Below are 12,517 nucleotides of genomic sequence, written 5' to 3'. Positions count from 1 at the left end.
AGAATATTCTTATCTCAAATCCCCATTAATTTTAGAGTTTAATATATAACACGAGAGTTTTATTATTACTCCCTCTATTGTATTATAATTTTCATTCTAGATTATTTTACATTTGAAAAAAATATATAAAAAGAATATTAATTTTAATAAATTAAACTTCTAATTAATAATATTTATTTTTTAATTTAAGCACTCAGATTTTTTTTAAAAGATGATATACACAATAATATTTATTATTTAACCTTCTAATTAATAATCTTTAATTTATAATTTAAATAAATAAATTATTTTTTTTGTTTGAAAAAATTTAACTACTAGCTACCTTCCTTTTCCTTCTAACTTAATCACCATCATCGAAATGGAAGTAATGGGAGCATTTTACTTTATCCTAATTCAATAGGGGTGTTCCGGTGGGGGAGTTGGACCGGATTAAACTTGTCCTTGGTCAAAATTTGATGGGCTGAGTTAAGTTGGTTTATCCAAATTTCCTAAAATCTGATCCAAATCAGTCTAATCATAAAAAATATTTTTGTTTTTTAAAAAATAAAAAATTTAGAATAATAATTTATTTTTGTTTAAAATTTTATAAGTATATAATAATTAAATGTACTAAAGAAATATCAAATTGTAACATTGGTTGATTAATAAAATTAATAATTTTAATACTAATACGATATTTTTTATTTTAGATAAAAATAAAGTATTGTATTAACATAATAAAATAAAAAATTAAGATAAAAATAAAAATAAAAATAACCATAAATAATTTATGTAATAATTTAATAAATTAAATGAACTAAAAATTATTGTATTTTGTTAAAAAAATAAAACTCATTATCGATTCATTCATGAAAGGATCTCAATTGAGTTGAATCTATTTAATCCAAACATTTAAAAGCTGAACTTAATATTATTGGATTGAATCTATTTAATCCAAACATTTAAAAGCTGAACTTAATATTATTGGATTGAATTACAACACAACTTAACCTGTAAACATCCCAACCATTTAATTTGTTCCTCTTGTAGCATGAGGATATTTTGTCAATTTCCCTTTTGACCTTCTCGTCCATTAATATGATAAATTAATCTACAGTTCTTACTATTTATTCTGAAATTTGTCTACTGTGAATTCCACCATCATACATTAAGGAAAAATCTAATCATCCACCCTAGAGTGTGGTGGATATATTGGAGTGAAGGAAAGCAAGAGATGTGAGAGAGATAATGATAATAAATGATCATTCGTATGTTGGTTTTTGAAAAGAAAAGAAAAAACAAAACATTTGTAATATTCAGCTATTTGGTTAAAAATATATCGCTGATTTATAATTAGAAAAATTACTCAAATAAACTACTTTTTAATCAAACAACCAAATAAACTAATTAATCTTCGATGACTATTTTGATCAAATAACCAAATAAATTAGTACGTACGTCTTATATGACATCACGAGTTAGAGTTTGAATTTTTCTTGAAATCAGAGTGCATATATATATATTCCGACTTTCACCAAATATTTGACAGAATAGCACGCCGTATGAGACATATATTAAATAAATTGTAATTTAGTCAATAAATAATTATTTCCAAAATGAAAAAAGAGAGATTTAAAATTATAATTTTTTTAAAACATGAGGACGACTAAAATATAAAAAGTAAATAAAAAAATCAAATTCATAAATAAAGAATTAAAAAAGATGAAAATTATAATTTAACATAAATAAATCTAACTCAAATGACAGCTAATAGAGCACAAAGTTTATGAGAACGTTTTGTGTCTCATTTAATTTTGATATCCTATTTTTTATTCACAATTAACAAATAACTGTGACAACTTGAATAATGCACGATATACATAAATAGTTATTCTAGTAATCGTTGAGCTAGCAATTCCACTTGGATAAAAACTAGAAAATCAAATTATCCATTACCTAAAAAGCTGATAAATTAACATCTGAAAAATCCAGAAGTGATTCACCGAGCACGACTTTCATTTTATCTATGTTTAGCGCATTTTTCAACGGAATAACCAAACAATAACTGATTAATCTTTCTCCATTTTCTCCAGACACAACAAAAAAATCAAAAACCTAAACTAATTAAATAGAACATAAAAGCTAACCAAAAGTCAGTACAATGAAAAGAAGAAGAAAAAATACAGCCATGTTTTCAAATCTTCATAGAAATGAACAGCCACCAAATCCCAACGTGCACACCACAATCTAGTTTTCTTAATATAAATCAACACACCCTGTACATAACTCCGGCCCCAAAACTCAACAACCCCACCAAACCATTCAACCTTAATTTTGTCTCAAACTAACATAAGCTTCTTCCTTGTCTCATTCAATTTCATTTCCCTTCTCCCAAACATTAATGGCATCATCCCTGCAACCGCCATTGCCACCACCACCACCGCCTCCATCACCACCACCATTATTATATAAAGAAGACTCACCAGCTACTACCGCTGCCGCCTCTCCAGTCCTCCGTGTACCAATCTCACTTCAACCGGCAAACACCAAGAGCAAGCGCGACTCCAAGTCCAACAAACTCTTCCGAAGGTTCCGATCGGTTTTCCGGTCATTTCCTATCATCATGCCATCATGCAAGATGCCAACAATGAATATTGGAAACCGCGGGAATGAGGTATACATCCATGGCGGCATGAGGATCACCGGAACCCTATTCGGGCACCGGAAAGCAAGGATCAACCTTGCTTTCCAAGAAAACCCCAACTGTCAGCCATTCCTGCTATTGGAGTTGGCCATCCCTACGGGAAAGCTGCTCCAAGACATGGGAATGGGGCTTAATAGAATCGCTTTGGAGTGCGAAAAGCCCTCCAACAACGACAAGATTAGGATCATTGATGAACCCATTTGGAGTTTGTTTTGCAATGGGAAGAAAATGGGATATGGGGTGAAGAGAGAGGCTACGGATGATGACTTGAACGTGATGCAATTGTTGCATGCAGTGTCTGTGGCAATTGGTGTTCTTCCCAACGAGATGTCAGACCCTCATGATGGTGAACTCTCGTACATGAGGGTGTATTTTGAACGTGTGGTTGGGTCCAAAGATTCCGAGACTTATTACATGATGATGCCTGATGGGAACAATAATGGACCTGAGCTCAGTGTGTTCTTCGTGAGGGTTTGATCAATGTGGCATGTGAGAAAACGGACAAGGAATTGTTTAGTTTGAATCTTTGGCAAAATGGTTGCATCATGATGAGATACAGTTTAAAATGCGATGCTTAAATATATGGTTAGAAGTAGGGGAGGCATTGCATGAATATGCTTAAGAATATTTATATTTTCGTATGGGTTATTAGGAGGCAGTTTTTTTGTTCTTTTCTTTTTTTCCAATTAGGATAGACTACTAGTTAAGGACTTAAGGTAGATGAATCAGAGAGATGAAGGTTTGTGTTATGAATGGAAGGGAAGGTGATAGAATGAAAGATGGATGTCCATTTCTTTGTTTCTTTGGTAGGAAACAAATTTGGTTCTTTTTTAAATTTCAAGTTTGAGCACATAGATATGATTCGTGTAATTTACTTCTTTGTATTTTATTGGAATGGTGACGCATAGAATATTTAAGTTTGGAGATGTTCTTGAATCAATCAATCAATTGTATTACGTGTGTATTACATGAATGTGTGTTTAGTGAAAATGTTTTCTTCATGTATTTGTCTTAGTCATACAACATATATGGGGTATCCGGAATTTATTGGATTTCCAAAAAATACTTTTTTAATAATTTTACTTTTCACTAATTATTTGTTAAACCCAAGGAATATTAATTGACTGAAAACATTTGATCTAATTTTAGGTGTAATGTGACGAAAAGATGTGTAGTGTTCAGGATCTACAAAATTTACATGGCATCTTACTTGCCACTTATAGACTCGTGTCAACCTTTCACGTTACAGGAGTGCGGACACTTGAATATGTTTGAATAATACGCAAATATGTTTGAATATCTTATCTATTGACAAATATTAAATTATCTATAGCGTCACATTATCTATAAGGTATAATTATCTTCAACCTTTATTTATAATTCAAATGATTATTTCTAACATTATCTCTAAGCTCACGATTATTATCTATAAGCTGAGAATTACCTACAAGGCTACAACATCCCCTACAAACAAGGACCAACGCCTTCGCTCAACTAATATAAATAAAGGTTCTGTGAACGCTTCTACACGATAGTCATATACGACTCGCTCACACATGACAACAAGCCTATGCTTCTCTCTCTCTCTCTCTCTCTCTCTCTCTCTCTTTTTCGCTCATACGAGCTCCATTACAACATATACTTGCTTTACTCTCCTTACATATATTCTTACTTGAGTGTCGAAGTCCTTTGTTTTGCAGGTCCCCCCTCTTGTCAAAGGCACTTCTCTTGTTGGTGTGTGAAGTTCAGACCCCACTCAGCCATGTCCACCTTGACATGTCATGGTTCTAGATTTTGGTAAGAACATTTGGCGCCCACCGTGGGACCATGGTAAAACATACCCCGCGACCTCTCGTCAATTCTCTCACAGTCATCCATGATTAGCATTCGGTCTAGCCTCAGACGTGAGACCCCCCTCATTGACTCCCATCCTCGTCCAATAGCTATGGCAAACACATACACTCTACAACAACTCCAAAACCGCATCACGGAGATGGAACGATGCCACGAGGAAGAGTCGACAAAGCTAAAGGATGATCATGACCAGCTAGAGGCTCGTGTTAGACGTCCCCAGGGCGACGAGTAGTCTGTAACATCCCAATTTTTATAAACTAATTTAAAAAGGATTGTTACTTGTAAATAAATAGAGTTTTAGAAAAAAAAATGGTGAGGTTTTATAATTAAATAAATAAGGGGAAATAACTTTATTAATTAAAATAATAGTTTGAGAGAAAATAAAAAGGATATTTTATTATTCATTTGATGCAAAATAAAATAGTTTTTTTTTTTTTTTATAAAATGATAAAAATAAATAAATAGAGTAAATAATAAGTCGTGAATACCCCTAGTTATAAATAGAAAAATGCTCAGTTTCTAGACTGGCTCCTTAGCCGCCTCCTTCGCCTCTCAATTTCGTTTTTCCTTCTCAACCTCTATTTTCTTGTAGACCACCAAACATATCTCAGAAAAACAATGATCTTGGACACATTCACCGTTGGATAGTTGTGAAATTTAAGCACCAGGTTTGAAACCCAATTCCAACCATTTTCACCGTTGGGAATTTTGAAATCATGTATGCGCTTAGAGGAATACCCTTCTCATTGTAGCCTTTTATTTTCCCGCAGAAACTCAAAACTGTCTCGGTAAAATTACGATCCCGGATTTGTTAACCATTGGATTATAGTCAAATTTGGATATGTTGTTCGAAATTCAATTACTCACACTTTCACCGTTGGGATTTGTGATATAATATTCGTCAAGGGAGAAAAAGGAATCGCATGAAGATAGTACAAATGGAGGCTTCAATCCCTTCTCATTCTCTCTGACATTTGGGAACCCTATCAGAGCAACCAGAGGAATCTCAGGAACTTGTTAGAGATGTCTCTATCACTGTCAGAAGACACATGATCCCGCTTAGAGGTAAGAGATGAGTTATTCACAATTGGGGGTTAGTGAGAACATGTGTAGGGATCCTTAGAGAATTAAATTAGGATTTTATTTTGGGATGTTTATTAAATTGCAAATTTTCCTTTATGATTATAAATAAAATATTGATGTTCTAATGAGAATTGCTTGATAAATTGTGCTCTTGATATTTGTATATTTTAACCTATGATTTTGATATAATTGTGTAATATTATTTGAGGAGTTTTACTCCCCAGGTTGTGATAGTCTTTTGTATAAATTGTTATAGTGAGGATATGAAATGATGATTCAAATTGTGAGTATGTGGTGCATTGAACATTTGATGAATGATGTTATACATTTATATTGAGATGTGTATTGTGTTATGAGCTATGAATTGTGCAATCACACAACTGTAAGACCTTTTAAGGGCGACGAGTTTTGCACGACAAGTATTGTGATGAGATCCATCGTGGAAACCCGACGAGTTTAATCACAAGCGCGACAAGTTAAAATGATTTTGAAAATAATTGAGTAGTTGTGTGTATTGCATAGTTAATAGGTAAAGTGTGTATGATTCATGAGGTGTGATAATATGTTATTTTGAAACTATAACACTATGATTGAAATTGATTGTAAGTGATAAATTAAGTATGCATGTGATTGAGATGTTATGTGCATTGAGTTGTCAACTGTGGATTGAACAATCACACGACTATAAGACCCTTTAAGGGCGACGAGTTAATGCTAAGTCCTTTTAAGGGCGACGAGTTAATGCTAAGACTCTTTAAGGGCGACGAGTTAAAAATGTTTGAGAACAATTGAGGAGTCGTGTGTTTTGTACAGTTCATAGATAGAGTTTGTGTGCTAAAATGTTTTCTGGGTTGGACCTGAATCAGGAGGGAGAGGCCCTGATGGATTCTTCGGAGTGTAGGCCTTGGGGCTCACCCGGTTTGAGTGCTCCTTTAAGCCTGTGTCGATCCCACATGGTTGGAGCATTCTCATAAAATACTGTGACCCTGACTGGTCTCCTTATGATATTACCTAGTGAGAGTGACTTGACTTGCTAGTGTGTGGTTTGTCTTGTCATGTACTCCTAGGCGTCCGACGAGGTTTTTCACTGACATGGTACCACATTGCATATAGGATTGAGTCTTAGTGTATCTGTTGCATAACGCTTGTGTATTGTTCTATATTGATTGATTTGATGATATGGTGTTTTGACTATTGAGTATGTGAATGTTGTGAAAATGAATGAGACGTATGGTGAAATAACGTGAGATATGCTCAAGTAAATTATATTTTGTTATATAATATTTATACCTATATGTTGTCTTATTTTTCTCTATTAGTTAGGAATGTGATAACTCACTCCCTCTGTTGTTTGTGTTTGGATCCTGTGATGATCTTGAACTTTGTGTTCAGGGGACCAGATGACTAGGTGAATTACTTTAAGGAACCTTGTGCTGAAGGATATCAGGACACAATGCTATAATAGGATGTGACATTAGGGTATAAGTTGCTATATTAATTGTATGAGGTCTTGGACAACCTTGTTTTGAGCCAAAATAATTTATTAATTATTTGAACAAGTTTTATTATGGTGTTAGAAAAGTGAATGTGAGTCTTTTACCCTTTTGAAAGACTTGTATTTAAATGTATTTTAAAAACTTTTAATTAAATTTGATCTCTTATTCCTTATATATATATATATATATATATATATATATATATATATATATATATATATATATAGGGTGTCACACAGTCCGCCCATACCTTGCCTAAATTCACCGAAAGGGAATCACACCCCTACGTATATACTACAGATGGTTTAAGGTTCTCCCACTTGCACCTTCTAACACGATTTGTCCGTTGACATTCTTTTGTCGACCGCATTATGGAGGCAGACATACCTTTGGGGTGGAAACCACTCAACCTCGAGCGGTACGATGGGACAACAGTTCCAGACGAGCAAATTGACGCCTTCCTGACATTGGCGAACCTCTACACCAACGACGACGCGATTCTATGTCATGTCTTCCCTATATTTCTCAAGGGAGCAGCTTTGACCTGGTACATTGGACTCCCCACCTAGGTCCATAGACAGCTTCGACACTCTAATTGAATGATTCAGTGCGCAGTACACCATTAACAGGTTTCACCGCATGACCTCAGCCGCCTTGGCCAGTATGGGACAAGCAGACAAAAAATCCCTCGGAAAGTTCATGGATAAACTTGGGGGCACCACCGCCCAAATTTGAAATCTCAATCCTGAGGTAGTGTTAGTCGCCTTATACGACTAACTTTTGTATAGAAAACATTTTCCAAAACTTATATAGTTCCCCAATTTATGGTTATTTTGTAGTGATTTTTGTAAATAAATTCTATTTTATGGATAAAGCTATCTCTAGAATATGTTCATTGGATTTAATGATGAAATATGTGCAATTTCAGGCGAAAAAGATGCTAAGTCATGAAGTGCCAAAAGTGACAGTTGAGCTTAGCTCATAAGTGGGCTAAGCGCACATCCACCGCTAAGCGCGACAGAAGAATCTGGCAGGGCGGCAGCATCAAGGCCGCGCGCTAAGCGCAAGATTAGTGTGCTAAGTGCAGCAGATGTCTTTAGCCAGGCTCAGCGCATGACTGGCGCTAAGCTCGAATCCACTTACCCGCGCTAAGCGTGAAGGTGGCGCTAAGCGCAACATCATGATTTCAAAGCCTATTTAAAGCCTGTCTTGTGCAGAATTAGGGTACACAGATCGGAGGTAGATGACTGGCACTAAGCCCGAATCCACTTACCCGCACTAAGCGTGAAGGTGGCGCTAAGCGCAACGTCGCGATTTCAGAGCCTATTTAAAGCCTGTCTTGTGCAGAATTAGGGTACACAGACTGGAGGTAGATGATTGGCACAGATTCCAGAGCACACCACAGTGCCTATTTCGGGAAAAGAGCTTTGGAGGCAGCAAGAGGAGCAGCTTTTGTAGAGATACCTAGGTTTTGTAAGCTTATTATTGTTAGGGTTTCTTTTGTAATGGCTAGCTAAACACCCTAGTTGGGGATTTCTAATGAACAATTGATGTAAATACCTAATATCTAATTGATTATGTTTTTTGTGTTCAATGCTTCCTTCAATGCTTAATGTTTGTATGCTTTTGGTCTGATCATCCATTTGTGTGCATATTTAGATGACTTTAGCATTGGGAAATGTACTGTTGCCTTAGAACTTGATTGAAGTAGGATTGAAATTTAGTTTTACAAGAGGGATCTGCGGATTAAGTTTTGGTTTTAATTATGTTGTTATAATAATGTTGTTTAGTCTAGGCCTAATCTTACAAGAGGGATCTGCTGACGAAGCTTAGGCTAAATTAGGCTAAACTTTCGTAAGCTGCTTGATCTAAGTCTAGTCTTACAAGAGGGATCTGCAAACAAAACTCAGTTTAAGTTAGTCTAAACCTAAGAGGGCTGTCTCAATTGGGCCTAGTCCAACAAGAGGGATCTGAGGACGAAGCTTGGATTGATTCGGTCTGACGAGGGATCGAGGTTTAGTAATTTAGGCTACAACATAGAACATAAGAGCATGATTGATTAGAGAAATATATTTATATGCATCAGCTTGTTTGTTAGAAAGACCCAACATTTCTACCTACTGCTATCACTTTTACTTTGCATTTTTATAGTTTTTAGCATAAAAGTTAGTTTAAATTCTGTTTGAAATTATCAATCATACATGTTCTCTCAACAATGCTTCATTTCTGAACTTAATTCAGGCTAACATTAGTTCCTTGTGTTCGATACTCGGATTCATCTATTTTAATTTTTAAATACTTGACGATCTGGTGCGCTTTCCGGCAAACTAGATTTCCCTTGAATATATTTGAACGAAGAAAAGGTGGAACAAAAAGCAACCGTAGGGGAAATCCAACAGGTAGCATTGCATTTCATGCTCCTCGCTTTACACCCTAGCAAGTTCATAGACAACCTCTGCAAAAAACCACTCGGTAGCATGGATGAACTGTGCGAATGAACCAAGGGCTACATCCAGATGGAAGAAATGTCCAGATTCCAGAATGAAGTCTGCCAAGACAAACAGAAGGGCGATAAGCGCGAATCACACACCAAGCCCGACTCGCACAAGTCGAATAAGAGGCACAAGCCAGACAAGCATTAATCTCTCTCCAAAGGGCCTAGGTATAAGTGTTACAAACCCCTAACGAAAAATCGCATGATGATTCTCGAGGAAGCCTTCAACCTGGAGGTACCCATGCGGCTACCCCAAATGAAACTTCCCAGGCTAAGGTCAGTCGCAACCGATCATTGCTGGTATCACCGCAGTATTGGTCACAACACTGGAGACTACTGGGCTGTGAAGGATAAGATAGAAGAACTTATATAGGTTGGGTACTTAGCCTAATTTGTTAAAAGACCAGACAACCACCAAGCAGGAGCAAGACCATGAGGACATCCAGAGGAGCAGAACATGAACTAGGAAGCAGATAGAAGAAGAGCAGAAAATCGAAGCAGAGAAAGACACCAAGAACAACAGCGTGAGCGACGACCTCCTCCAAAGTTGGAATTTGCCCAACACATAAGAGGTGTAATCAATACCATCATTGGTAGTTTTTCCTATGGAGGATAGTCCAGCTAGTCCCGAAAACGACATCAACACGCCATTCGAGACATCAACATTAACTTTGTCGACTTACCTTTACAATGAAGTCTCCCTTCTATCACCTTTATGGACAGGGACTTCAAGGGCATCAACCAAGACAATCCTGTGGTTGTCTTCATCATCATAGCAAACTTCATGGTGTCCAGTGTCTTTATCGACCAAGCAGTTCCACTGACATCCTGTACTGGAAAACCTTCCAATGACTTTAGGGTTTACCCGACACTGTCCACCCTCACGCCGGTCCACTCCCCATAAATCCTTTGTTACTTCACAAATCCACATTTCTCCAAGGGATCACGTCCTCCTTCGATTTTGACCTACCACCAAACCTCCTTGGGTTGTTCTGCTTCTCAAGAGCTTCCTTCACCTTCTCAACCACTTCAATTATGATGCACTACCCTGTTGGTTCCTCTAATCCATCGACAAGTGTCTTTGAGGATAAAGAATTTTTGAAAGGTCGAGTAGGGGTGTGCAGAGACAAGGGTAAAAAACTTAACCGAATTGGTTTTGAACTGTTTTAATCGGTTCAATTTTATATCCAAATAGTCAAAATGATTTAGAAACTGGTTCAAAATCGAAGTGGTTTTAAAAAACTGGTTTCAAACTAAACTAGTTTTTAAACAGTTTTAAACTAGTTCTAAGAGCTGAATCAGTTTTGAACATGGATTTCAAATTAGTTTTTAAATTGTTTTTTAAATAAATAAAAATATTTAAATAAAAACTAGTTCGGTTAACCGACCTGGTTTTGTAAAACAATTCGATTAACCAAATTGATTTTATAAAATAGTGCACTCATTTTTTTTTGAACTAGTTTGGGAAAAAACGAATTCGATTTAGGTTTGGTTACAATCTGGTTCAATTCAAACCAGTTAAGAGTGTTGATAGGCCTCTTGAGTCTGCTACTAACTTAAGGTAAGCCCAAGAGAGAGAGCATGAAGCCTAACAGATATGATAATTTTGTATAATTGAACCTTGGCCCAACCTGCTAGGATTAGAATAAGTTATTTCCATTCCTAGAAGTTTCCATTGCTTAGGATGTCGACACCTAGACTGTGTCAGCTGCCTCCACCTGCTCAACTATGTATTTGAACATTGAATGGAAACACAAAAAAAGTTGGATTTTCTTAATTTTATTTATTTTCTTTTCTGAAGAGAATTGATCCCTTCTCGAATAGGGACCCCCTAGACATTTTAGGGTTAACAATCCATTAATGATATTGGGAGACATGCTGGCATGCAGGGAGCATTAGTAACTAATTTATCTTCTAATGTGCAACTCGTACGTGTTATGGGGACGCTGATTGGTGAAGCAGGCTTGTTTGCGAATTGGGAGGGGTACACGGATAACGATTCAATGGGGAACATTTATCGTGCTTTGAATTTTGGTTGGTGATAAAAGAAAACAAAATTGATGGATAGAATGGTATAGAGTAAAAGGAAACATTAGAACAATACTTTGATTGTAGGATATATACGTATACACAATTGCTCATGGTTTAGTGGGCTCAACTTTGGTTATATGTTATTTACTGCATGTGTGATAAATATTTCATAAAAGTGGTTGTATTTTGTAACTTTTGGTACTACTGGTACCAATTATTAATGCATATATTTTGTTTTCCTAAAATCTTAAAAAATATAGATAAGCATACAACTTCCACTACTAAAAAAGTTATCTTTTTCGACACACATTCTAAGACAGTTATGTGGAATTGTCTTAGAATGTCATGCGGTGGAAATTTCGTAAATAATAAAAGTTATATGACAACGGTTTTATAAAAACCTTCTTAGAAATTAAGTATTCAAAATATTCAAAGATAATTTTATTAGAAAATCGTCTTTGAAATTCATCTCGCGCACCTTCTTATTTTGACACAGTTTCCCGTTCTTTGTGCCCTAGAAGCTTCATTGAATCCTCCTCCCCCTCGACCCCACCTCTTCTCCCTTACCCTCAAGTCCTGCACTGCCCTCAACCTCCCCTTCCTCCCCACCTCCCTCCACGCCCACGCCGCCAAGCCTCTACGACACTCGCCTCTCCCTCCCTTTCGCCCACCGACTCTTCCTCCAAACCCCATTGTCGTACCGAAACATCGTCATTTGGAACACCATCATCTCCTTTCACGCACACAACAACAACCTCCAACAAGCCCTTCAACTCTTCCACTCGCTCGACACTAACCCTACCGATTCGACCTTCAACCCTGAGATGATGATGAAAACTTTGAGAAAATGTTGGCGATGATGAAGACAACTCTGAT

At 36.2% G+C, this 12,517-nt stretch overlaps 1 protein-coding gene across 1 annotated transcript; it reads left to right on the top strand.

Annotated features, from left to right (window-relative positions):
• The first annotated feature begins 1,651 nt into the window (after nucleotides 1-1,651).
• LOC100816523 (protein MIZU-KUSSEI 1) lies at nucleotides 1,652-3,679 on the top strand. The gene has a single exon (XM_003545767.3). It carries the CDS (start codon nucleotides 2,381-2,383, stop codon nucleotides 3,158-3,160), a length of 780 nt encoding a protein of 259 aa, XP_003545815.1. The 5' UTR covers nucleotides 1,652-2,380; the 3' UTR covers nucleotides 3,161-3,679.
• The last annotated feature ends 8,838 nt before the right edge of the window (nucleotides 3,680-12,517 follow it).

The sequence above is a fragment of the Glycine max genome, chromosome 15, assembly GCF_000004515.6.
Source record: "Glycine max cultivar Williams 82 chromosome 15, Glycine_max_v4.0, whole genome shotgun sequence".
Classification (NCBI taxonomy): Eukaryota; Viridiplantae; Streptophyta; class Magnoliopsida; order Fabales; family Fabaceae; genus Glycine; species Glycine max.
This window is presented reverse-complemented; position numbering and strand designations above follow the sequence as displayed.

Coding starts and splice junctions, on each gene's coding strand:
- LOC100816523 (XM_003545767.3), top strand. CDS start 2,381: ATGGCATCATCCCTGCAACCGCCATTGCCACCACCACCACCGCCTCCA.